The following is a 24,530-nucleotide window of genomic DNA, read 5'->3' as shown; positions in this document are numbered from 1 at the left end:
AATTAATTTTTGCCAAATTCTCAAATTGAATAAAAATTTTCGTCCCAAAAATTTATCATTATTTATGAACGCCGCTCAGCGCCGTATCCTCAGAGATTTCAAGAAAATTCAGCAAGAGAAGCAAAAGAACTACGTTGTCACACCACATCCTAACGACATCTTCAACTGGGATGCCGTTCTCTTCGGACCAGATCAGACAGAATGGGAAGGCTCAACATTCCGCATGACTTACTCTTTCCCAGATGACTATCCACATACATGCCCAACAGTCAAGTTCGTCGACATTCCATTCCATCCAAATATCTATCAGAACGGTAACATTTGCATCGATATTCTTCAGGCTAACTGGTGCAACGCATACGATGTTTCATCCATCATGACATCAATCCTCTCATTACTTGTGGCTCCAAATCCACACTCTCCAGCTAATAATGAAGCTGCCGAATTGTATGTGAAGAACAAGCCAGAGTATATCAGGCGTGTTAAGCTTTCTTTCCCAAATACAAATAAATAAAGTTCTTTTGTGAGTATATTATACGCAAAAAATAATATTTTTTTTTATTTGTTTTCTGAAATTTTAAAAAAGAATATGAAATTTTGAAAGACATAAGCATAACAGAAACTTCGTATATATTGGGAACTCATAAAAAACACATAATTTTCATCAGATTTAAAAAATATGTTTTATTCTACATCGCTTTTATAACATTGTTTGATAAAAGTACGAACATATCATAGTTTATTGTTTTTCGCCTAAAAAGAAATTGTATTTCTTAATTATATTGAGGTTACATCATGATTTTACAATAAGGGAATGAAATCAATGCAAGATTCTCAACAAAATCGGCAAAGATACTACATTGGAAGACCTTTCTCTCATAAATAGAGCATGGTAAACGATTGATTTTCCACCGGCAATCAAAAATATTGCTTCAGCAAATTGTTTCACTTCTGCATCAAGAGGATTGCACATTTCAATGATATTCAATTGAATAGGCATGTATTTTTCGTTCAATTCTGTCCGAAGTTCAACAATATTTGTGAAATCTCGACTTTCGTAACACTCTTAAGCGCTGATAGAATTGACAATTTTAAGAAAATACCAAAATTTTGGCCTGAAACTCTGGCTCGAGGCTATCTGTGTGAGTTTGGAGAAAATCGGCTAATACAATCTTGACTTATTTTATCCCCACGAAAACTAATAAAATTATGTCATAAAAAAATATTAAAAAATTCGAATATTTTTAAGAAACATGTTTTATTTTGAATAGTAGTATAAATAGGTTTAGATCTGGGATTCTGTTGCAGATGTTGTAGTTGAATTATTCGAAGATGACGAAGAACTGCTAGAAGATGACGAACTAGAGCTACTAGATGATGAAGAGTCTTCAGCCTGTTGTGATTCTTCTTGTCTTAGCTGCTGAGTATCAGTTTGTTTCTCAGAAGGAAGGTTTGGAAGAATTACTGTACGTATTACATAATTTACATCCTCATCTGATAGATGAGTGCGGGCATATTGTTGGAAAAGAGAGTCTGGCATTTGATCCAAAATATGACTTGGAACATAATTACGAAATTGCCATTTGGGATCTCTTTGAATATTCATTCCGAACGACATAGTTCCACCCAAAAATCTAGAGTTGTAAGGACGATCGTCGTCATCGTTTTGAGAAGGATTTTCTTGTTTCTCTTCTTTTTCTACTTTTTCGCCTTCTTGAGAATCAAATATCTTTGTGCCTGCATCAGTATGTCTGCTTGATTCATATCTAGATGTTGAAGTCGACATTAATTCTTGGAATAATAAAATAAGTCTTCTTTTTTCGAGAGTATCAATGTATTTTGGATTGTATTTACGCTTTTTGAGTTCTACACGTAGTGTTTCTTCGTCAATTTGGTTAAGATCGTTTGCTCCTGAACGAATACTTTGTTCAAATTCATCAGTTTCGTTTATTTCTTCTGTTTCAGCTTCGGCTTCTGCTTCTGCTTTCTGTGGTTCTGACTTTGTCTTCTTGATTTCATAATTTTCGTCAGCTTCTTCAGCCATGAAAGAAATAAAAGTGAATTTCCCTTTTTGTACAAAAAATTAGTCAAAAAAAGTAAAATCAAAAAAAGTTCAATTGAACTTGTTCACTTTTATATAAAGGTGACAATTTTTGATTTACCAAAATGGGCAATCAAGTAAATCTGTTATCAATAAGTTTCTGTGAATATAATCAGAGTCACTCATAAGGATAATGCTCCAAAAGATGTCTGGAATTTATATTTTGAGAGCGAAAACACTAACTTTGTTAATAATAAGATCAATCCAGATTTTTCTCTTTCAAACAATGAAGTGTTCCTATTCCAATGCATATTTCGAGAATACACTGTATCTGTTGTTAATTTTACTTCAGCAAATTCAAAAATCATGCATTCTGAGTGTTTCTTTGATAGTTGCAGTTCTAGAAATGGAGCTGCAATGTATATTTATAGCTGTGAGTGTTCGATTGTCCAACACAGATTTTGTTCCCATAAATGTTTTGCAAAAAGTGGTCAAATCTCATTTTGCCAGTTGAAAACATCATCAACAGAATATTTAAACTATGTAGACGAAAGTTCTGTATGTGGATGTGGTAAATTAAGCAAGTCAGATCTATTCTATTCTTTATGCGGAAAGATGAGATTTTCGTCTAATAATATAAGTAAAAATTGTGCTTCTGAAAATGCTGCCTTTTTCATCGCAACATCAAACTTTCAGAACCTGAATTACTCTACTATTGAAAGTAATAATGCATCCAATTACAGAATGATTCTACTAAATTGGGGAGTTAAATATAATATTGAAAATAGTAATATTTTGAAGAATTTTCAAGCAAAATCTGATTTTGGAGTTATTTCTATATATGGCCGATTGACACTAAATGAATGCGCAATATTAGATGATAATGGAAATGGAAAAACATTTTACATCCATGAGGATTCTTACGTCACTGTTAAGAATTCGTTCTATGATGATTTAACATCTAATTTTATAGAAATAATGATTGATAATTGCATGAGGGCATCTAAATATAATTCTCTTAGTTATTATGATTCATATCTTTGTGTAGCATTACATCCGATCAATATCAAGAATATTAATTTAAGCAACAATATTAAGTGCTCAATGAAAGATTTCTATGGAAGAGACTTTATTCGTAAATTATTATATGAATTTGTTGTTTTGATATGCAAATAATAAATAATATATATTAATACAATATTTTCATTTTATATAACAAACAAGCTACTAACAATGCTATTATTAGTCGTTGATGGTAACATATTTATGTGCTTTTAAATTAAACACACCCAAAAAGGATGATCTTAGTCATCGCTTTGAGAAGGATTTACTTGTTTAGTTTCTTCTATTTTTTTTTCACCTTTTTGTGAATCAAATATATTTGTGCCTGCATTGATATATTTACTTTTTTTATATCTAGATACTGAATTTAACCTTATTTCTTGGAATAATAAAATAAGTTTTCTTTTTTCGAGATTATCAATATATCTTGGATTGTAATTACGCTTTTTAAGTTCGGCACGTAGTGTTTCTTCGTCAATTTGGTTGAGATCGTTTGCTCCTGAACGAATACTTTGTTCAAATTCATCAGTTTCGTTTATTTCTTCTGTTTCAGCTTCGGCTTCTGCTTCTGCTTTCTGTGGTTCTGACTTTGTCTTCTTGATTTCATAATTTTCGTCAGCTTCTTCAGCCATGAAAGAAATAAAAGTGAATTTCCCTTTTTGTACAAAAAATTACCCAGATTTTCCTTACTTTTACCACCTCTCTAAAGCTGGGGACACCGCCTATCGTTGGGAGTAGCTATTAAATAGAACCACCAAGGGTATTTTTCCAACTGCCGGTGTAGTGGAAACATCCGACATAATGATTCATTATGCCAAGGTTTGATTCACATTTAGCCAATTTTTTTCTTTTTTGGATCATGAATTTTTTTTGGGTTACTATAAGATTTGTTTCATGTTCTAAATCTGCTGCATATGTAATCTATTTTTATTTACCTATTTTTTAAAAATCTATTGGATTGCCAAATTTGAATATATTTAAAATCATAAAAATCCAAAAAAACTATAAATATATGTTTTATGCATAGTGCCGATACTCAAATAACAGATTACTTAGATCCATGAATAATATCCGAATTTTTTTTCTTAAAATTAAACTTCAAAACTTCTTGCAATCTTATTCTTAATCAATTGTAAATTTTTAAAACCATTTTTTAAAATAATTTTGCGTAAATTTTATTCTCATGTTGTTTTAATCGAAAATTGATACATTTTCAAAAAAATAATATTGACTTATGAAATTCATTTTTAAGGTGAAATAGTATTGTTTTTATTAAAGTATATGAATAATATATAAAAAATTAATGAATAATATAAGCAGATTTTTATTTTACAAAACAAATATGAGCAATGCAATTTCAAACTTTTGCTGGCAATTTCGATATTGCTCAAGTTTGTAGTATTTGTGATACCTATAACATCGGCTTAATCAAAATTTGATTTTTCTTATGAGTTATTGAGAAAATTTGATTGCAATGAGAAGGATTTCGACGTTTTTGATAAACTAAGAGCTGAGCTTTAGGGGTTCAGTTCATTTATGGCTGTAGTTTGATGCGTAGATCTCTTTTTTATTGTAAATTCTTTCAGCATGGAGATCGAGAATGAATCTTTTGAGAACTTTATGAGTTTTTACACCCGTAAAGAGGTCCTTCGAGGAAAGATAGTCCAGACTACATGAAGATGTGGGTTAACCAAAAAAATCCGATGGTTTCCCCATATTCATGTAGATCTTCGAAAAAATGAGCACCAAAAAAGCCAAAAAAATAGGCTTTTTATTGGATTTGTACACTAGATCAATAACCTATTTAGGATCTGACACTCTTTTTAGCCAGAGATATGAGGTCCTTTCTAGGAAAATGATCTATTCATCCATAAAAAAAATGAATTATCGTTTTCCCCAGAAATTACATGGGGAGTGGTAAAAGTAAGGAAAATCTGGGTAGTCAAAAAATTAATAAAAAACTTTATCATATTTAAAGGGCTATTTTGGTTTCTTTTATATACCATTAGAGCTTATATTGTCAAGCATGATGTTTAAAAAATGACAAAATTTTTTATTGATTGCGTATTTTGGGGAATAGAATATATACCTTGCCAGCTGGTTTCTTTGAAAATATTTGGAGTAACCCATAAGGATGGTGCTCCAAAAGATGTCTGGAATCTATATTTTAATAGTGAAATCACTAACATTACAAAAAATAAGTTCAATCCTCCTAATATTAGTTCAAATAATGAAGCATTTTTATTTCAATGCATGTTTCGAGATTATGTAGGACCTATAATTTTTTATTATTCTGTTGATAATCTAAATATCATGCACTCAGAATGTTTCATTATTAGTTGCAAATCCATAGTTGGAACTGCTGCGTATATTTCCAATTGTGGCTGTTCTATCGTGCAACATAGATTTTGTACAAATAATTGTTCGGCAACAAATTGGGGCGATCACTCATATTGTTATTTAAAAGAAGAATCAACAGAATATTTAAATTATGTGGATGAAAGTTCTATATGTGAATGCGGCAAATCAATCGCTGTTTTTTCTCATCATAATGGAAAAATACGATTTTCATCTACAAATATAAGTAAAAATAATCCTGAGGCACTATATTCGAGTTCTCCAAACTTTGAAAAACTGAATTATTCAACGATTGAAAGCAATAATGCTTTAAATTCAAGGGTTATTTGTCTAGATGATCAAAATGAATATAATATCGAAAATTGCAATATTTTGAATAATTTTCAAGAAAACTCTGATTTAGGAGTTATATTCATATGGGGTCAGTTGGTGCTGAATGGGTGCTCAATATTAGGAAATCTTGGAAAAATATTTTTCCTTAAAGACGATTCTCAAGTCACTGTTAAAAATTCATTCTATGATATCTTAACATCAAATGATGATGAAAAAATGTCTATTATTGAAGGTAATGTAGCCGCGTCTAAATATAACTTTCGCGATTATTATTATGCTTTCCTTTGTGATTTTTATCCTTTATTATTCAATAATATGAATATGAATAATAATAGCAATATCAAATGTTCAATCAGAGAATGCATTTATAGAAATTATTTCAGTCATTTGTTATTGCTTGAAATAGTTGCTTTGATGTGTAAACGTTAAATTTTGAAGCCGTGTAGTATTTCAATTATTTGCATTTCATCATTAAATCAAAGAGCTGTTTATTTGACAACAATGATATCGTACAAAATCCTATGTATTATAAAATAACATATACCCTTAATAAAAAGGGATAATTTGTAACATGATTGACACGCAAAAGTTAAATATAATACAGTCCGCTCACCAAATACATTGGGTGCTTTCGACGACTTTGTCACACATCCTTCATGTTTTCCGCGGTCTGTAGTTGAGCTTGAAAAATTTTAGACAGAATATTTAATACAGAATGATGATTGGCTGTTTATTTGAGCAGGAATGTTGAGGTAAGAATCATTATTTCTATGAATATTCAAACATATGATTGTATAAATCATTAAGGATACCCTTACATTGCGTAGTTAGAAAGAGAATATGATATTGTCATGATTGCTAAAGTTTTAGGCTCCAGAAATGAATATACATCAAACTGAAACAATTGATAAATTGAATGAACTTTTGAGAGGTTCTCAAATAAAAAAAATTATCTAATTTTTTACAATATTACTATTATTTTATCCACATATGTATATATAGTAATTTGAGAAAACTTTTAGGAAAAAATAAGTTTAATAAAAATCTGAATTTTACTTGTTGTGGGATTGTTATTAATTGACACTCCAGACGTATTACTAATAGTTATGCGTATGCAATTAAAGTATTTCTGATGGACAAAATGTGAGATTTATATCAGATAATTCATTTCTACTATTAAGTTATTCATTTATGAGTTTGCACTTATTCGCACTAAATAAATAACTATTAAAAATTGTTTTAATTAATTGACACCATATAATAGAGTGAATTTTGTTTGATCATACAACAATAGATGGGATTCGTTAGTTTATTTTCTCGATGAATATGCAATAAAATTTGATTTTTACCTTATCAATATACTTCATATAATATACACATGTTCATGTAAAAAGTTTTTCCCAAAATCCTCAGGAATTAAGGGATTTTTGAATTTTAAGAATTTTTTTCGAATTTTTTCGAAAAAAAAAATTTCAGAACAGCCTTAACGGCTAAGATTTAGGAACAATGTTAAGTATCAAAAAGAAAGGAGGTCTGATATAGACAACATATATCGTTGAAGGTTGAAAAAATCTCTAATATTTGAGCCCAAAATTTCAAATTTTAATTTTTTGAAAAAAGAGGCCACCCGTATGTACGTTTATTTGAGAGGAGGAGGATTATATTTTTGAAAGGGTGAAACATTATGAATATGTTAATTATATAATAATATGTATTATTATAAAAAAGAAAAAATAAAGCACGTTAAAATTTTTCTTTCTTGATTTTTTACAAAATCTACTTAGAATTATGCAAAATATGACTAAATAATTATAAATTTCAAGTTAAATTTTAATTTTGATAAATAATTTAAATTTCAAAATATCAAGTTCAGTTCGACTATGTATGTAGTAATTCCTCAATAAAGTGCCAAAACCCTATTAAAATATATGAACATTTTCAACATTTTAATGTTTTTATTTAAAAATTTGTTGGAATATGAGCTTCAAACAATTATTATGTAAATAAAAATAATTAAATATATGTATTTATTCGTATTACAACCGTAGTAACTCGATTCTTCCTTTCTTCTACTGAGTTTTGAATTTGATTTCGAATTGTAAAGAGATTCAAAGGGAAAATACTAGCGGATAAAAACTACCTCCATGAAAGGGTCATAATGGAGTCAAGTTGTATTTTTTGATATTTTTTTGCTTTTCGAGCCTAAATAGGTAGCCAAGATAATGCCTAAAAATAAGGTTCTAAATTCTGAAGTTTACATGATCCTCTCGTGTGCACCCTTAAGGCGTGGGATTTGAGTCCCCATGGGCTAGCCCGCATCTGTTCAAATCCGGTTGGTGTCGTTTTTTCTCTTTTCCTTTTTTGTTTCTGGATTATTTACAACTAAATTTCCTAACATTAATCTTTTCATTTTAGTTCTTTTGAGTCCTATGAGGCTAAATCCTGACATTTCTACAAAATCTCTTCATAAACAGAAAATCTTCATTTGCAATAAATAGTTATCATATCACATCTTTATGACTTTAAAGATGAATTAAGAGGCTTGTATTAAAAATTCTATTCACAAAACCCAGAACTTAGATTTGTTATATAAAATGAAACTGATTGAGTTTAACACTAAAAGGTAATTCAGATAACTTGTATGGCTGTACCAAAGATGTGATGCAATAGTATGAGTCAAGATGATTTTGAAGTGATAACGTGACTTGTACATGGAGATCACACATTTGCATGCAATAGCAATTAGAATTGCATGGACCCGATTGAATAACAAATTTACCAACTTGTTAGAAACTTCTCGGAAAGATCATTCACAATAAAATATTAATTGAATCCTCTGTTTCATTAAATTAGATTTAGTGACATATTGCCTATATAGATTTGTTAATGTCTTGGTCTTCGTAAAACGATAAATAAAATGTCAAAATTTATTTTACAATCAATTAAATATTACCTATAAACATTCATATTTTCTTATTTCCGTACAATATTGATAAAATTATCTAAATTTTTTCAAAGGAATAATTAAACCGTTCACATTGAAATATTACAAAAGTGAATTTTGAGAAATTTACTAATATAACATTATGTGGGAATAGTATTGAAGAAATCAAGATTGCGAAAAGAATTTTTGACATTTCGAATTGCTCAAATATATTCTGCCGCTCAACCTTTCACCTATAAACCCTGCCTAACAAACATTCAAAACATAACTTCAAACATCAATTCAATAAAGCTGTATTTTATTGACAGCATTTTTATTATTAAATATTGACTAGTTCCTTGTCCTATTCTTCCAATTTTGGTGGCAAAATGATGAAAATTCTTTTTAATTATTTTTTTGTCTTTGAGATAAATGCTGTTTTTCAAGTGATTGTTACTATAGGAATATATACCATCATAAATCTATTAATATTGATATTTTCGTCGTTTTAGTGTTTCAGATGTGAAGTGATTTTGACTATCAAAAATTTCATGTTGTACACATGTAATTCTAGAATATGGCTTAAAAATATTTCGTAAAATCTTTGCCCTTTGAATTATTTTCAAAGGATTGTGGTCAACCGTCACAAATGAGATAAAAATTAACAATATTATAAATATAAATGCAAGATAATACTAATGAGCCAACCAAAAATCCAATAATGGATGAAAATGAGCCAGCTCCATTCCAGGCCAAACCATCAGGCAACAATGCTGCTAAAGTTTGGTCAGAAATTTCAAATGAAGTTAGTAAGAATGGAGAATATGAGGATAATGGAGAAAAAACACCTAAAAAGTTTAGGTCTACCCACGATTCCCAGCAATACCAAGCACGAGAAAAGAAAGAGAAAGAAATTATACTTGAAGACCAGTTTAATGATGATATTAATAAAGAAAAACCAGAAGTAGTAGATAATGATCCTGTTTCGCACGTTGAAAAGAAGAGATTGCCAGAACCTAAGCGTGCAATCATTGACGAAGAGGAAACAAACACATTCCAAGCTAGTGAGCACGAAAAGAACGCTCAAAAGGCATGGAATAACATCACACGCGAAGTTAGAATTGAAGGAGAATATGATGACGTTGGCGATGTTGTTCCAAAGGAATTACGTCACTCACATCCATCTCCTAAACCTCAAGCTTATGAAAAGAAGCAGCGTAAAATCCCCGAAATCGAAGATGATTTCAACGATGATATTAATAAAGAAAAGCCAGAGGTCGTAGACGAGGATCCAGTTTCTCATGTACAGAAGAAGAAATTGCCCACACCACAACCTGTCATTATCGAGGAACATGAAAAGAATAATTTCAAGCCTACCGAGCACGAGAAGAAAGCTCAGTCTGCTTGGACAAACATCACTCGTGAAGTCCGTATCGATGGCGAGTACGACGATGTCGGTGATGTTGTTCCAAAGGAGTTAAGGCATTCTCATCCTTCTCCACGTCCTCCGACACACGAAAAGAAGCAGCGCCCTATTCCAGAGATCGAGGATGAATTTAATGACGACATCAACAAGGTCAAAGAAGAGAATCCTGAAGAGGAAGAATCTGTTTCTTACGTACAGAAGAAGTCCCTCGCTGCTCCTCAGCCTGTCATCATCCACGAGGAAGAAAAGAATACTTTCAAGCCTACAGAGAACGAAAAGAAGGCTCAGTCCGCTTGGACGAATATAACTCGTGAAGTTCGCATTGATGGCGAATACGATGATGTAGGAGATGTCGTTTCAAAGTCTCTCAGACATTCACATCCTTCTCCACGTCCTCCGACACACGAAAAGAAACAACGTCCAATTCCAGAAATTGAAGACGAATTCAATGACGATATCAACAAGATCAAGGAAGAAAATCCTGAAGAGGAAGAATCCGTATCTTACGTACAAAAGAAGAAACTCGCTGCTCCTCAACCAGTTATTATCCATGAGGAAGAAAAGAACCAATTCAAGCCAACAGAACACGAAAAGAAGGCTCAGAGTGCATGGACAAATATTTCCAGAGAGATCAAAATGGACGGAGAATACGATGATGTCGGTGATGTTGTTCCTAAATCATTAAGACATTCTCATCAATCTCCACGTCCTCCAACACATGAAAAGAAGCAGCGTCCAATACCAGAAATCGAGGACGAGTTCAATGATGATCTCAATAAGGAGAAACCAGAAGCTGTTGACGAAGATCCAGTCTCTCATGTACCAAAGAAGCATCTCCAAGAGCCTAAACCTGTCATCATCGAAGAAGATGAGAACAATACTTTCAAGGCTACACAAAATGAGAAGAAAGCTCAGTCTGCTTGGACAAACATCACTCGTGAAGTCCGTATCGATGGCGAGTACGACGATGTCGGTGATGTTGTTCCAAAGGAGTTAAGGCATTCTCATCCTTCTCCACGTCCTCCGACACACGAAAAGAAGCAGCGCCCTATTCCAGAGATCGAGGATGAATTTAATGACGACATCAACAAGGTCAAAGAAGAGAATCCTGAAGAGGAAGAATCTGTTTCTTACGTACAGAAGAAGTCCCTCGCTGCTCCTCAGCCTGTCATCATCCACGAGGAAGAAAAGAATACTTTCAAGCCTACAGAGAACGAAAAGAAGGCTCAGTCCGCTTGGACGAATATAACTCGTGAAGTTCGCATTGATGGCGAATACGATGATGTCGGAGATGTTGTTCCTAAATCCCTTAGACATTCACATCCTTCTCCACGTCCTCCGACACACGAAAAGAAACAACGTCCAATTCCAGAAATTGAAGACAAATTCAATGACGATATCAACAAAGAGAAACCAGAAGTTGTTGATAACGATCCAGTTTCTCATGTTCCAAAGAAACGTCTCCAAGAACCAAAACCTGTTGTCATCGAAGAAGATGAGAAATCTCCATTCCAAAAGAAGAACAACGCCAACCAGGAGAAAGCAAGAAATGCTTGGAACAACATCTCAAGAGAGATCAGAATCGAAGGCGAATACAATGATGAATATGACTATGAAAACAATACTCCCAAGTCAATGAAGAGCACTCACAAACATCCTGTTTACATTCCAAAGGGATTCAAGAAGAACGACGCTGAAGAAGAAGATAATATTGAGCAGATCAAAGCTCCAGGACCACGTCCTAAATCTACACCTATTAATAACGCTGATGTAATGAATGATGAATTGACTGAAGAAGAGATGAACAACATTGCAGCAACAGTTACTTGCAGAGGTTTAGATCCAGATATGATCACTGAAAATTCAATTTCTGATTTCGCCGCTCCACAAAAGGTTTGCAAGGAATGTCACATGGTTAGATTAGATCCAAATGATGAACCACCAATGTTGACTGACGCACAGAGAGAAGCAAAGAGAAAGGAGCAGAAGGAGAGATTACTCAAGGAAATCAAGGAAGGAAAGGTCGATGCAAAGAGATTAGAACAAGAAAGATTGGAACAGGAAGAAGATAGAAGAAAGAGAGTTCAAGCAATCAAGGCTAAAATGGCTAAGCGTGGAGGAAACGTGAAGGCAACTCCACAGCAAAAGGAAGCTGCTATGAAAGTTTCTAAAGCGCTTCAGGAAGCTTGCTCATTATTAATGAGTAGGCAACAAGTTTAAAAAAGATTAAAACGGCTTTTTATTTTTATTTAGATTATTATTTTATTTATTATCTTTATATTTAATTGTAAAAGAATGAAAAGCCTGTGAAGTAACTTCCTTCTCCACAGTTGCAAGAGCTGCCACAATTGCATGTGTTGCCGCAATTGCAATTATCTCCACAATTGCATCCGTTTTGGGAATTGTATGAATTACCACAGTTGCAAGAACTGCCACAGTTGCAATTGTCTCCACAGTTGCATGAGCTGCTGCAATTGCAAATATCTCCACAGTTGCACCCATTTTGGCAGTTGCATTCTGTACCACAGTTACAAGAGCTTCCACAATTGCAGTTATCTCCGCAATTGCATGATCCACTGCTCTTGGATGATTCGCAAACGAACCAGCTGATGCATCTTGATATGACTGAGTAGTTAGCTGCTTCGGCACAATCGCAGCCAGAGCCATTTGCGTATCCATTATTGCAGTTGCATACAGTTATCATTCTAGACATCTTCGAAAATGATTTCATCCTTATTTTTTGTTCCCATCTCAAAAAATTCAACTCCAAAACAACTCTCATTGAAAAAATAAAAATTAAAATAATCTTTTAGGGGATCATGTTTTCAGCGCGTTTATCAAAAATTCTAAACGATGTATATCTTTTCAAATTTAAACCTATATCGTTCTCAAAGAGGTAGGGCAACGATAGAAAATTTTTGGAAAAAAAGTTCGGAGATCTTAAACGTATCATATTCCCTGCATGGTTTGGTATCTTCCGCCATGCGTTGTGCCAAACATATTGACACTTTCCAATAATTAATTTATGGTATGAGTCACAGAGTTAGATTATAAAAAGAAAGTAAATAATTGCAATTAGAAATCATATATGTCGGAAATCAAATGTTGATGAGCAGAAACCTTTTACTCATCATAAAAGAGATAAATCACTAAAGATTTGTATACATTAAAATTTGATATTTGGTGCTCGAAAACTGTCTGATGGGACTCCTCCAAAATGAACCAATCTATCGCTGAGGACCAAATTAGATGATGTGGATGGTGTATTCTCTAATTCTAACTTAGGAAGAATGGGAACAAAACGAATGACGACAACAACATGTCAAACATAGATTAAATATCTATGAATCAATAAAGTATACGTGCATTGAAGGTGATAACGATCACTTGAGGCTTATAACTCTTTGACTAAATTATGCAATAATTAAATATAATCATTTTTATATTTTTATACTGATAGTAATTAATATACTATCCTGCTTAATAAATGGTATGATCAAATTTGTTTGAAAATTTAATTATGTATATGAAACTATGTCTTCTATATAAAAATCAAAATTTTCGGACGAACCTAGATTGAACCTTTATGAAAATCTATCATTTTTGTTAATTGAGTTAATATGAATCTTTTACATATGTATATATAGCATTGATAGCTTATATAATCATGGTTTATTCCATATTAACATATTTTTTCAGTTAAATTTGTTAATAATATCATGTAACAAATTAATTCAAGATTAGAATGTCTACAAAATGCTAACAAATAAGAACAAAATACGATTTCTCGACTTAAATTTTAATATGGAGTAGTTTTTCGTTTAAATCTAATTAAAAATGAATAAAAACTTATCTTGTACTATTTTCATTCAAAGATTTTAATAATGTAAATCATGCATTTTCATAATTCAGTACAGTTCTTTTTAGAATTAAAGTTGATGAGGATGATATTTGTGATTTAAAATAATTTGTTAATGTTCACCTTTTATTCATCACCTTGTGGTATGCCCTAAAGCAATAGCATTATCAATTCTGCTGAATTGATCAACTCAAAATTCCAAAAAAAATTCAAAATTTCAAAAATGAAATTAAACAATTTGAATTTTCACATGAAAAAATCAATTTCGAAAAAAAATTTGGAAAATCAAAGTATTTGATAATTAGTCAAATAATCAATTTACATCGTTTTTACTCATAAAAAACAACTAATTTTTGATTTTGATATCATATTTGATAAATACTCATTCCAGAGTTGACGTAATGTATTAATTATTGTTAGAAATATTGCTTTCGCAGCAAAATTCTTATTTCATGAAAGAAAAAAAAATGATTTTATTCCAACAAAAACAAGTAAACAGATGAATGGAAACGTACTATATTTTCATAAATGTAGTAATCAGCGTGTCAGCTTTTGTTTATCATGTTCGAGTCAAAATGTATTAACTTGTAATAAGAAATATTCGAAGATTATATGAAGTATTGAGCATTCTTTGTAGAAATATTTGTAATTCATTACTAACATATATAATAAAGTTGTTTTTTTTTCCTTATTGCAATAATTTTGTCTGATTTTAATAACTTTTCATGTATACGAGTTGTGTGAATATGCATCATAATATGCGTAAACATACTTATTTGCGACGAATAATGTGGTTGCATAATGGAGGTGCTAAATTTTGATTTTTAATATGGGGCTTTGGTATGTATAATCATGTTCTTATCTCAACGTAGGAGTATTGGTGCAATATGATTAAAATTTACGAGGTTGATCTTAAATTGAATAATTCTGGAGTATAAATCACAATGCAGCTAATTCTATGTTAAAGATAGATACAGATTGTAGTAATCAATTAGGGAGTACAAATTCATTCTTTCATTTCTGTCGTATTGAGCAGAAAGGAAGAGATCATAACCCTAGGAAAAAAAGCCCAAATTTGTCACTTTTCATAGTACGTTAAACTCAATTCGCTCGGCGAATGCCGAGCACACGTACTCATCATTCAACATAATATTCTCATTCTTTGGTTATTATAGTGCCAGACAACACAAGATTTCAAAGAATTACTTGAGTTTTCAATTAATCTTAATCCGATTTTAGATTTATCGAGAACTCCATCATCACAATCACATACTTCAGTGCGGTAACTACAATTATCCATATACAGAAGGAAGTTCTTTTCGAACAACTCATTTGGAGTCTGTTTTGGAAAGAACTTCTTTCTGTCCGACTTAATTTCATAGTTCCTGATCAACCAAAAGACAGAAACCACACACTATCTACTTAGGAAAGGAGTTCTTTCTAAATCTTCCTTAAATTGAGATTTTACGAGAGATAACCCTTCTATTGCACTTAAAAATGAACATTTTGATATCTTTAGTATCACACATGGTCATATATAGTATTTCATCTACATGAATACATTCATCTTTCGAAGTCTCTCATTAAATGGGAGGCTTCGAAAGATGAATCGTTTTATTCATACAACTTTAAATCTCGAACACATTTAGAGAGTGAGTATATCATTTTATTCTTGTTTTGAGTTTATTCTGATTCAAAATTGCAGTGAAAACAGAAGCTCACACATCATATCTGAATGTGAGCTCATCTATACTTATACGATCTCAATACCTCCACTCTAAGCATAAGAGGTGAAGTTATATAAAAATTATCAGATGCGTTGAAGTCTCAAAAGTATTGCCTGAATGCTTGTTTCATATTTGTCCAAGTAGTTTCAATGAATAAATGTATTGTTTTTTATAATTTCGATTTATTTTTAGAAAATATTCAATATAAACCTTTATTGTGTTATTTACATCTCATAAATTCTCTGTCTAAATCATATAAAAGCGCGTTTTACCCCTATGAATCAAGAAATTCATTCAATATTCATGGTATATTTATTAAATTTATACGATTTACTAATAATCAATATTATATCCTCATAAATAGCAATATATTTTGGTAATCTATGATAATCATATACAATATTTGAAATCAAATTTTCATTAGTTTAGGTTCCTTGTTAATAGTAAACCATTATATTTATTACTAATAATAAAATCTATGTGTCGTATTGAAATTCAATAAAATTACTTATTCGGTCCAAAAAAACAAATTAGATAAAATTTTTCTTTTTTTATGTAATTTTTGTTTTTTATTTTTCTCAAGATCCTAAGTTATGTTCTAACTTTTGACATCATATCCTATCATGCTAGGCTATATATTATAGCATATCCAAAAGGCAAGGAAATCTATCAGAGAAGCCTTTTTGACCTATCGTTGCCCTACCTCTGTTCTCAAATTATCTTGCAAGTGTCAAAACGCAATTTAATAGATTTTATTTTTTCTTTAATTCAAGATATACACATGGTTATATATGTATGAAATACTTCTTTCAAAATTGAATCACTTACAAAAAATTTTTAAATGAAAATTCATGTATTATATTAGAAACTAAGCATATATTTTAGCGGTTTGACACTTGCAAGATAATTTGAGAACAAAAAAGGTTTAAATTTGAAAAGGTTATTATTGATTAATACGCGGGAAATATATCGTATTAAGAGATTTAATAAATAATGTAATTCATAAAATTTCCAGGTGAGTTTTTCATGTATTCAACAAATATCAATGGTTCCCCACTATGAGAAAAACAGCTTAACATAACATATGAGACAAATCAATTGCATTCAATGGTTTTTCATCTGGCTCATATTTATCATGAGTGTATTATAATTTTAAATAGAAATGAAGGGAAAGTTACATGAAAATGTGCTTATGGTTTGGCTTTCAATGCTCATTTACCACAAATAGTTACTTTTATTTTCAAAGTAAGATTTGAGGATTATCCACGGTGCATTTTCAATGGGATTATCGTTATCGTCTTTATTTATAATCGATTTTTTAGGAACTCCTTGGTTAACGAAATGCAAAAATTATTTTAAAAACAGAATATGAATATGATATAAAATTAGGATCTATAATTAGATATGGGTCTTATGAATTTTGGGCTTTAACGATAGCTTTCGTTTGGCCGTATCGTGCACCAATTGACTTTATAATTTCATGAGCAGCGTTTTCTTAAAGCAATATGATGATTTTATTTCAACGTATGAAAAATTATATCATATCAGATCCAATGAGTTTATTGAGGAGATTGTCAACTTGATATCGAGCTGTTTAATTAACAAATACAAAATTTCAAAACAAACCTTATTGAAGAGCATATCAAACGCAATAAACTACAATTACAGATCACAACAACTCTATCGTGAAATTGAAAGCCAGTTATCTTTTGATCATGCACATTATCTCGCTGCTTCGTTTTTTGATCGGATGAGTTTTGGAAGGACATACTCTGATTTTCTTGGCATGAGTGCTTTCCGCAGTGAAGATTTTGATATATTTATAAAAGATGATCAAATTGATAAATTTAGAAATTACGTTTTAGAAAATGACCTTAGTTTCGATATACAATTTGGAAATTGTACAACTCTTGAAAAATGCGCGTATTATGGAGCGATTAATATTTTCAATTTTATTGTTAAGGATACCCTTACGTGTCAGATTTTTTGCGCATACGAAGAAGTCATGCTAGACATGAGCTATAAACCTGAAATTTTAGCAACATATTTAAAACTTTTTAAACTACAATACACTTTAATATTCAAGAACAAAAATATTCTTTTTAGAAATTACATAATTATTTTATGTGAAATCTATATAAAAACATATTTTGCGAGCGTAACTTTTTTCTTTATAAGCACCTTATATGACTGATAAACTGTGAAGGCACATAATTGTTAATTCATAGAGTTGATATGTTTCCAAAATTGAGAGGAAATTTGAAAATTGAATACCCTTTCAATTCAATTTTCAAAAGATATCAGCTCCTTCAATAATTGAAGGACGATTTTGATCATTTGCTCTTAAAACAAGTATGCCATGGAGAAAAAAGTTACGCTCGCAAATCTGAAATATAACTATCATATAAAAAAATTAAATTTCTAATTTTTTACTCTATAGATATTATTGGCCACTTGTGTAATGCATAAAAGTTTATGTCATATGCATACATTTGGAAGTATGGGAGACAAGGGAAATTACTTCTATGAGGCACTAGGATTTTTAAAAATTTCTCTATCGGACTCACCATTCAATTTCTCGAAAATTAAAAAAAAATCAATAATAGCTAAAATGTATTATGCATAACAAATTTTAATGTTACACGGTATTTTTTGAACTTCATGACATGAATTTTCTTTATATTATTTTTTTTTTGGATTTTCTATGATTTATGCGATAGGCTGGAACAACATTGTAAGTGCAATGATATCATTTATAGAGAAATCTAAAACTTCAGCATTCAGAACTCGCAACCACAAAAATATTCATTTGCTAAGTAAGTAAAGTTGATTAAGTTCGACACTTAGCTTTTATACGTAAAACCAAGTGTGTATTGTTATTTCTTGTTAAATTATTGAGAAAAAAATAAATTGTAAGAGAAACGATACTGATTATTGAAATAATATTGAGGGTAGCGGCAGATTTCTTCATAAACATGCCGGAAATTTGTTAATCTTGGTTTTCTATCATAAAATCTGTCGAAGAATCTAAAAACGGAGATATGAAATAGAGATCATGTAAATCTAGAGTATCCTGTCAGAAAAATAGACTAAGCATGTAACCCTTTTTTGGTCATAAACACTTTTTACCACTTAGTCATACAGATGATCATTAAATTTAAACGAGCACTTTTGTCAGAATTTATTCTTTTACAAAGACAGAAGATTTTAGTATTATTTAATATTAGTGCTGTAGCAAAATTCAAAAAACGGTGAAAATTCAGTGAATTTGTGAATTCACATTTTTTTTCGACATTTTTCTTGATATATCCATGCACATTAAGAACACAGCTTTGATACGCTTAAAAAAGCATATTTCATATGAAATTGTTAAAGAAATAAACAATTTATATAAAAATTGCACTTATGGGCAGTTTAGATATATAATTTATATATAACATATATACAAATCCATAGACAAAGTGCAATAACTACAATGTTGTAGAAAATTACAGCAGAAATACTGACTTTTTGAAGGATAATAAGAATTCTTCTAAATGTTGTATTTTTATAATTTGATTGATTTTTTTTTACTATTTCATTAATCTTTTATGAATAATAATTATTTTTAATATATGTGCTATTAAAATTTCAAATTTTGACTAATATATCTAAGTTATCTGAACGAAACATTTAGAAAATATCATACTTACATTGAAATAGCAAGTAGAGCATATTAATAGCAAGTTTCTTGGCTTTATATCTATCATCTATTGTTGTTTGATCAAACAAAATTCACTCTATTATATGGTGTCAATTAATTAAAACAATTTTTAATAGTTATTTATTTAGTGCGAATAAGTGCAAACTCATAAATGAATAACTTAATAGTAGAAATGAATTATCTGATATAAATCTCACATTTTGTCCATCAGAAATACTTTAATTGCATACGCATAACTATTAGTAATACGTCTGGAGTGTCAATTAATAACAATCCCACAACAAGTAAAATTCAGATTTTTATTAAACTTATTTTTTCCTAAAAGTTTTCTCAAATTACTATATATACATATGTGGATAAAATAATAGTAATATTGTAAAAAATTAGATAATTTTTTTATTTGAGAACCTCTCAAAAGTTCATTCAATTTATCAATTGTTTCAGTTTGATGTATATTCATTTCTGGAGCCTAAAACTTTAGCAATCATGACAATATCATATTCTCTTTCTAACTACGCAATGTAAGGGTATCCTTAAGAATTTAAACGGAACAATTTCACAAAAATGTTTTCACAATGCAATAATTGGAGGAAACACTGATCTTATCAATGAATGCTTGAAACATCATCCAATAGATGCTTATTGTTTAAATAATGCAATAGGATCTCATAACAATACTTTTCTTAAATACATTTTAGATCATGATTTAATTGATGCATTCGAATTTGATTTTCAAGCAGTTTTAGAATCACAAAATCTCAAAGCAGTTTTTCTGTTGTTCGAAAAAGATAAAAATTTAATTTTCCCATGGTGTGCAGCATTCCCCCAAACTTATGATATATTCAAAAACAATAAATTCGAAAAATATCCGATTTTTCCTCAAAATGTTTTTGGAAGAACCGCACTCCATTTTGCTTCATTATTTAATTGCACTGAAATATGTAGGCTTTTGTTGGATTCCACAAACGGATATAAAATTGATATTGAATCATTAGATGATTATCAATATACTCCTCTTTTATGTGCCGTTAGCTATAATAATAAAGAAGCTGTGGAATTTCTTATTTCAAAAGGTGCAAATTTAAATGCAATAAATAATCAAGGAAAATCTCCTCTTTGTATTGCCATTGATAAATTCTTTCCTGATATGGCAAAACTTCTAATTTCAAATGGAGCAAATATTAATTATATTAATCCAGAAAGTGGACTCCATTACCTTCACATTTGTATAAAGAATCATATGGATGAAATAACTGAACTTCTTATTTCAAAATGTGAGGATATTAACATCAAAAGTAGTGAGCAAATTATCGTGCGTGATGAGGAAGGAGAAGAATTGGATTATGGAATGACCCCTCTTCATTATGCAGTTTTAACCAAAAATTATTTAATATTTAATTTACTAATTTCACATGGAGCTGATGTCAACGCAAAAGATAGCTTCGGAAAAACAGCTCTATTTTACATAGTTAATAAACATAATAGATCATTCCAATATATTCATATCGTAATGAATTTTGTAACCAAACAAACAGAAAATTTACAAAACGAAGAAATACATAGAGAAACTAAGGAAATAGTAAAAACCCTTATTTCTCGCGGTGCCAATATTAATGAAAAAGACAAGTCTGGGAAAACAGCTCTCCATTATGCTGCCTTTTATAGTGACATAGAATCAATTGAGATCTTTATTTCTCATGGTGCAGATGTTAATGCAAAAGATAAAATCGGAAAATCACCTCTTCATTGGGCATCGATGGTAGAAGACGATTGTGACAATGTTTTGATCCCTATAGATAATAATGAAGAAAAATCCAAAATAAAAGAAAAAATTTATCAATTATCATGCCAACTTTATAAACAAACACTCGAATTTCTTATTTCGAATGGTGCAGATATCAATGATATAGATTATTTCGGAGTGACAGCTCTCCAAAATGCAAAAAAGTATTATCGTGGAAATATTACAGAAATCCAAAGTTTATTCGATGCTAAATGAGGATCAAATTCATCATATTTTGAAAGATCACACGAAGAGTATGATTTTGGGTTTATATGAATGAAAGCTTTATGAATAAAAATATTAATTTCATAAATTAAGAAAGGAAAGATTAGGTGTTCATTTATCTGATAAACTAATTGTAAACTCGCAATTATTATTTTAAGAATAGATCACAACACCGAAAAATGATATCTGGAATATCTGTAATTAAAAAAGCAAAAATCTCAAATAATTTCTAATCTTGACACGAAAGAAAAACAAGAGTTTATACATTTAGGAGGAAAATACTAAATTTTTAACTTCAAGATTATTCTTTCCAATGATAGAATTGATATTTTTATGAATAAACGCAAACATGACATATATTAATCATACTCAATCTTTTCAATGTTCCAAAATCTAAAAAAAGAACCTGGGAAGAAGGGATGAGTAAATATCATTCAAAAAGAGTTATAATTAAGTAAATATCAAAACAAATAAACATACAATTTATAATATAACTATTTCCGACTGTTCGTTAAACTTTCCTAAAGTAATATACTTTGAGTAGTGAATTCCTGAAGTTAGCTTTGAAAAACAGGCGATTTTGCCCCAGTCGGCGTATCTAAGCATCGCGTCTGTTCTCCAAAGTATAGAATTGGGGAAATTTACGCTCCATATCATGTCAATTTTTTCGGCTTTGGCTGTAACTTCTCTTTCTATGGAAATCGCAATCTTTACATCAATTTTATTGAGTTTTGCGATATCCCTGGCCAATAAACTGAACGCAACAGCGTCTCTTGAAGGTTGTCTCAAATCTTTGTCATCGTGGAACAAAACGTAGAAGGCGAATCGTTGTTTTTCGAACATAAAGAAGCTTGTGTACTGTCCGAAAACGTCTTCGATGTTTGATCCGAAATCCAAGAACAAATCATTGGACAAATCACTTGCAAAGCAGAAATTAACGACAACAATGCTTTGTAAGTGGGTTGGTCTATCTCTCTGAAGAATAGAAGGAATTGAAAACGATAATTTTATATCCTTGTTCAAATTCATTGAAGAATTGTGGAACATTCGCATTCAATCGAATGCCAAATAATCAAATACAGTTTGAAAGAATTCCAAAATTTTGGAATAGGAAATTGGATTATCAAATAGATCACGACAGAACAAGAAAAATTCACATTCGATAATCGTAATAACTTTGCAGCAAAATTTCCTAAATTTCAATATGAAAGTATTAAAGGAAATCATCTGAATGAATAACCATAAGGTTTTTAATGGCTCAAAGTTATTCATAACATAATTGCTGTGAGAGTCAAAACGTAATATAATTTAAAACGTTTTTGTTAATTTGATTTTTGCTGTGCATTTTTATCAATTTTATCTTATATAGTCTATGCCGAATTTATCTGTATAGCGGATGATTCATACAGTTTCATTTTGATCCAAATTCAAAATTTCATGTTTAAAACAATATCTTTAATGATACACATGTGCTGTCAGATGATCATCTATTAAATTGGAATGAAAAAAATGGCAACTAAGAAAGCTTCCGTAACTGTAAAATCAAGCCAATGATGAGCGCAATTGTTCGAAATTGAAAAAGGCTGTACGATCAAGTATTTAAAAACAGCCATAATCTTGCACATATAGATTCAGAAAGCATGTAAGATTCTTCCATCACAAATAAAATTGCTTGAAAAGAATTGAAGAATATGATAAAAGATTGAAGTAGAGTATCTAATAATTAGCATGCTTGATTTACAATGATTATGGGGTGAATATGAGATTCTTAAGCAATAGGATCATAAATGAATCAAATGATTTCATCTTCCAAAATTAATGAGAAATAAGAAAAGATAGAATGGAAAAAGATTTTGCGAATTAAGGATAGAAGGGATAGAAATAATATTTAGTATATAATATAATATAATAAACAAGTATAATAATAAAACAAAAGTTTGAAGTCAGCAAGTAAAGAGTCTTAGTTGAAGTAAGTTGTCTTGTGTGGGATCTCTGGGTTAGCGAGGAGTTTGCCACCTGCTGGGGCGCAGAAGGCGTTGCTGCCGTCTTCACTGAGATGGACACTGAGGCGGACGCGGCATGGAATGTGCTTGCTGCTTGGTGTCTTGAGTGTGTACTCCTTGCTGACAACTGTGTTTGGCTCGAATGCGCTGAGGCGGAGCTCGATCTCACCAAGCTCTTCGTCACCACCAAAGAGGTGCTTCTTGAAGAGAACACAGACAAATGAAGAACGCTCTGGGTCTGTGTACTCGAAATCGAATCTGCCTTGTGGGCGCTCCTTGAGACCGAACTCGGTGGAGTGGTTCATGAATGAATGGCGTGGACCAACGCGTGCAACAAGTTTTGCCTTGTTGCTCATGTTGTAGCTGCCTGTATCAACTGCATCGACTTTAATGAAGGCACGGTTGCCACTGATGAGGGCTGTGTATTCGCCGTTGTTGCTGTATCTGTTGTTATGGAACATCAAGATTAAAAATGATTTAACGGAATCTATCAATATCTTTTCTGAGCTCTACGGAAAATTGAGAACAAAGATTTGAGGGAAAATTAGGTCATTAACTTTCTATGGGCTCTTTGAAAAAAGACAATTTTACTGGAAAGAATACTGTTCAATATGAATATAATATATTTCTTCATGATTTTCCCAACATCGTTAAATAATCGAAATTCAGAACATCTTTTAAGATGAAAATCTCATTAATGTAAATTCATAATGGATTCGTTTGCTCTTTCATCTAGAATGAATTTGTTCAAAAAATTTATAAACTATTCAAAGAGCGTGATTGACTTTTCAGAACCTATGGGAATTTTGAGGGAACATTAGGTCATTAAATTGAGAGCAAAAATACAAGATTAAATATATATCTAATTTACATTGTAGATGTGGAATTTGAATAAAAATCAAATAAATTTTTGCTCTCAAATTAGTGATCGGCCAAAATTTTTAAAATCATGTGATCATCCTTTAACACATAATTTATATATGTGACATGATATTGAATTTGAAAATGGATATTCCGAGGAAAATTAAATCTAAGAGGATATAGCTCTCAATTTCGATTATTTAACGATGTTGGGAAAATCATGAAG

At 30.8% G+C, this 24,530-nt stretch overlaps 9 protein-coding genes and 1 non-coding gene across 10 annotated transcripts, besides 2 other annotated features; 5 read left to right on the top strand and 5 right to left on the bottom strand.

Annotated features, from left to right (window-relative positions):
- Positions 1-19: 19 nt before the first annotated feature.
- TVAGG3_0779340 (histone ubiquitination) lies at positions 20-1,193 on the top strand (the record flags this gene model as incomplete). The annotated part of the gene is made up of 1 exon (XM_001323847.2): positions 65-514. One exon carries the CDS (start codon positions 65-67, stop codon positions 512-514), a length of 450 nt encoding a protein of 149 aa, XP_001323882.1.
- A 68-nt stretch (positions 1,194-1,261) lies between these two features.
- Positions 1,262-2,053, bottom strand: TVAGG3_0779330 (uncharacterized protein; the record flags this gene model as incomplete). The annotated part of the gene is made up of 1 exon (XM_001323848.1): positions 1,286-2,044. One exon carries the CDS (start codon positions 2,042-2,044, stop codon positions 1,286-1,288), a length of 759 nt encoding a protein of 252 aa, XP_001323883.1.
- Positions 2,054-2,407: 354 nt separating this feature from the next.
- TVAGG3_0779320 (uncharacterized protein) lies at positions 2,408-3,217 on the top strand (the record flags this gene model as incomplete). Its single annotated transcript, XM_001323849.1, has 1 exon — positions 2,408-3,217. One exon carries the CDS (start codon positions 2,408-2,410, stop codon positions 3,215-3,217), a length of 810 nt encoding a protein of 269 aa, XP_001323884.1.
- A 27-nt stretch (positions 3,218-3,244) lies between these two features.
- TVAGG3_0779310 (uncharacterized protein) lies at positions 3,245-3,967 on the bottom strand (the record flags this gene model as incomplete). The annotated part of the gene is made up of 1 exon (XM_001323850.1): positions 3,346-3,735. The coding sequence occupies one exon, from the start codon at positions 3,733-3,735 to the stop codon at positions 3,346-3,348; it is 390 nt and encodes a 129-aa protein (XP_001323885.1).
- Positions 3,968-7,090: 3,123 nt separating this feature from the next.
- Positions 7,091-8,073: a mobile genetic element.
- On the top strand, positions 8,074-8,136 carry TVAGG3_0779290. The gene has a single exon. It is a non-coding gene; the product is annotated as a tRNA-Ser (tRNA).
- A 1,255-nt stretch (positions 8,137-9,391) lies between these two features.
- Positions 9,392-12,391, top strand: TVAGG3_0779280 (uncharacterized protein; the record flags this gene model as incomplete). Its single annotated transcript, XM_001323851.2, has 1 exon — positions 9,439-12,363. One exon carries the CDS (start codon positions 9,439-9,441, stop codon positions 12,361-12,363), a length of 2,925 nt encoding a protein of 974 aa, XP_001323886.1.
- A 33-nt stretch (positions 12,392-12,424) lies between these two features.
- TVAGG3_0779270 (cysteine-rich, acidic integral membrane protein-related family) lies at positions 12,425-12,856 on the bottom strand (the record flags this gene model as incomplete). Its single annotated transcript, XM_001323852.1, has 1 exon — positions 12,425-12,856. The coding sequence occupies one exon, from the start codon at positions 12,854-12,856 to the stop codon at positions 12,425-12,427; it is 432 nt and encodes a 143-aa protein (XP_001323887.1).
- A 2,236-nt stretch (positions 12,857-15,092) lies between these two features.
- Positions 15,093-15,140: a mobile genetic element.
- A 5,439-nt stretch (positions 15,141-20,579) lies between these two features.
- On the top strand, positions 20,580-21,431 carry TVAGG3_0779250 (proteasome regulatory particle assembly; the record flags this gene model as incomplete). The annotated part of the gene is made up of 1 exon (XM_001323853.1): positions 20,580-21,431. One exon carries the CDS (start codon positions 20,580-20,582, stop codon positions 21,429-21,431), a length of 852 nt encoding a protein of 283 aa, XP_001323888.1.
- A 262-nt stretch (positions 21,432-21,693) lies between these two features.
- On the bottom strand, positions 21,694-22,642 carry TVAGG3_0779240 (uncharacterized protein; the record flags this gene model as incomplete). The annotated part of the gene is made up of 1 exon (XM_001323854.1): positions 21,924-22,487. One exon carries the CDS (start codon positions 22,485-22,487, stop codon positions 21,924-21,926), a length of 564 nt encoding a protein of 187 aa, XP_001323889.1.
- Positions 22,643-23,315: 673 nt separating this feature from the next.
- TVAGG3_0779230 (C2 domain (calcium/lipid-binding domain, CaLB) family) lies at positions 23,316-23,925 on the bottom strand (the record flags this gene model as incomplete). The annotated part of the gene is made up of 1 exon (XM_001323855.2): positions 23,401-23,904. One exon carries the CDS (start codon positions 23,902-23,904, stop codon positions 23,401-23,403), a length of 504 nt encoding a protein of 167 aa, XP_001323890.1.
- Between the last annotated feature and the right edge of the window lie 605 nt (positions 23,926-24,530).

The sequence above is a fragment of the Trichomonas vaginalis genome, chromosome VI, assembly GCF_026262505.1.
Source record: "Trichomonas vaginalis G3 chromosome VI, whole genome shotgun sequence".
NCBI classification, from domain to species: Eukaryota; Parabasalia; order Trichomonadida; family Trichomonadidae; genus Trichomonas; species Trichomonas vaginalis.
This window is presented reverse-complemented; position numbering and strand designations above follow the sequence as displayed.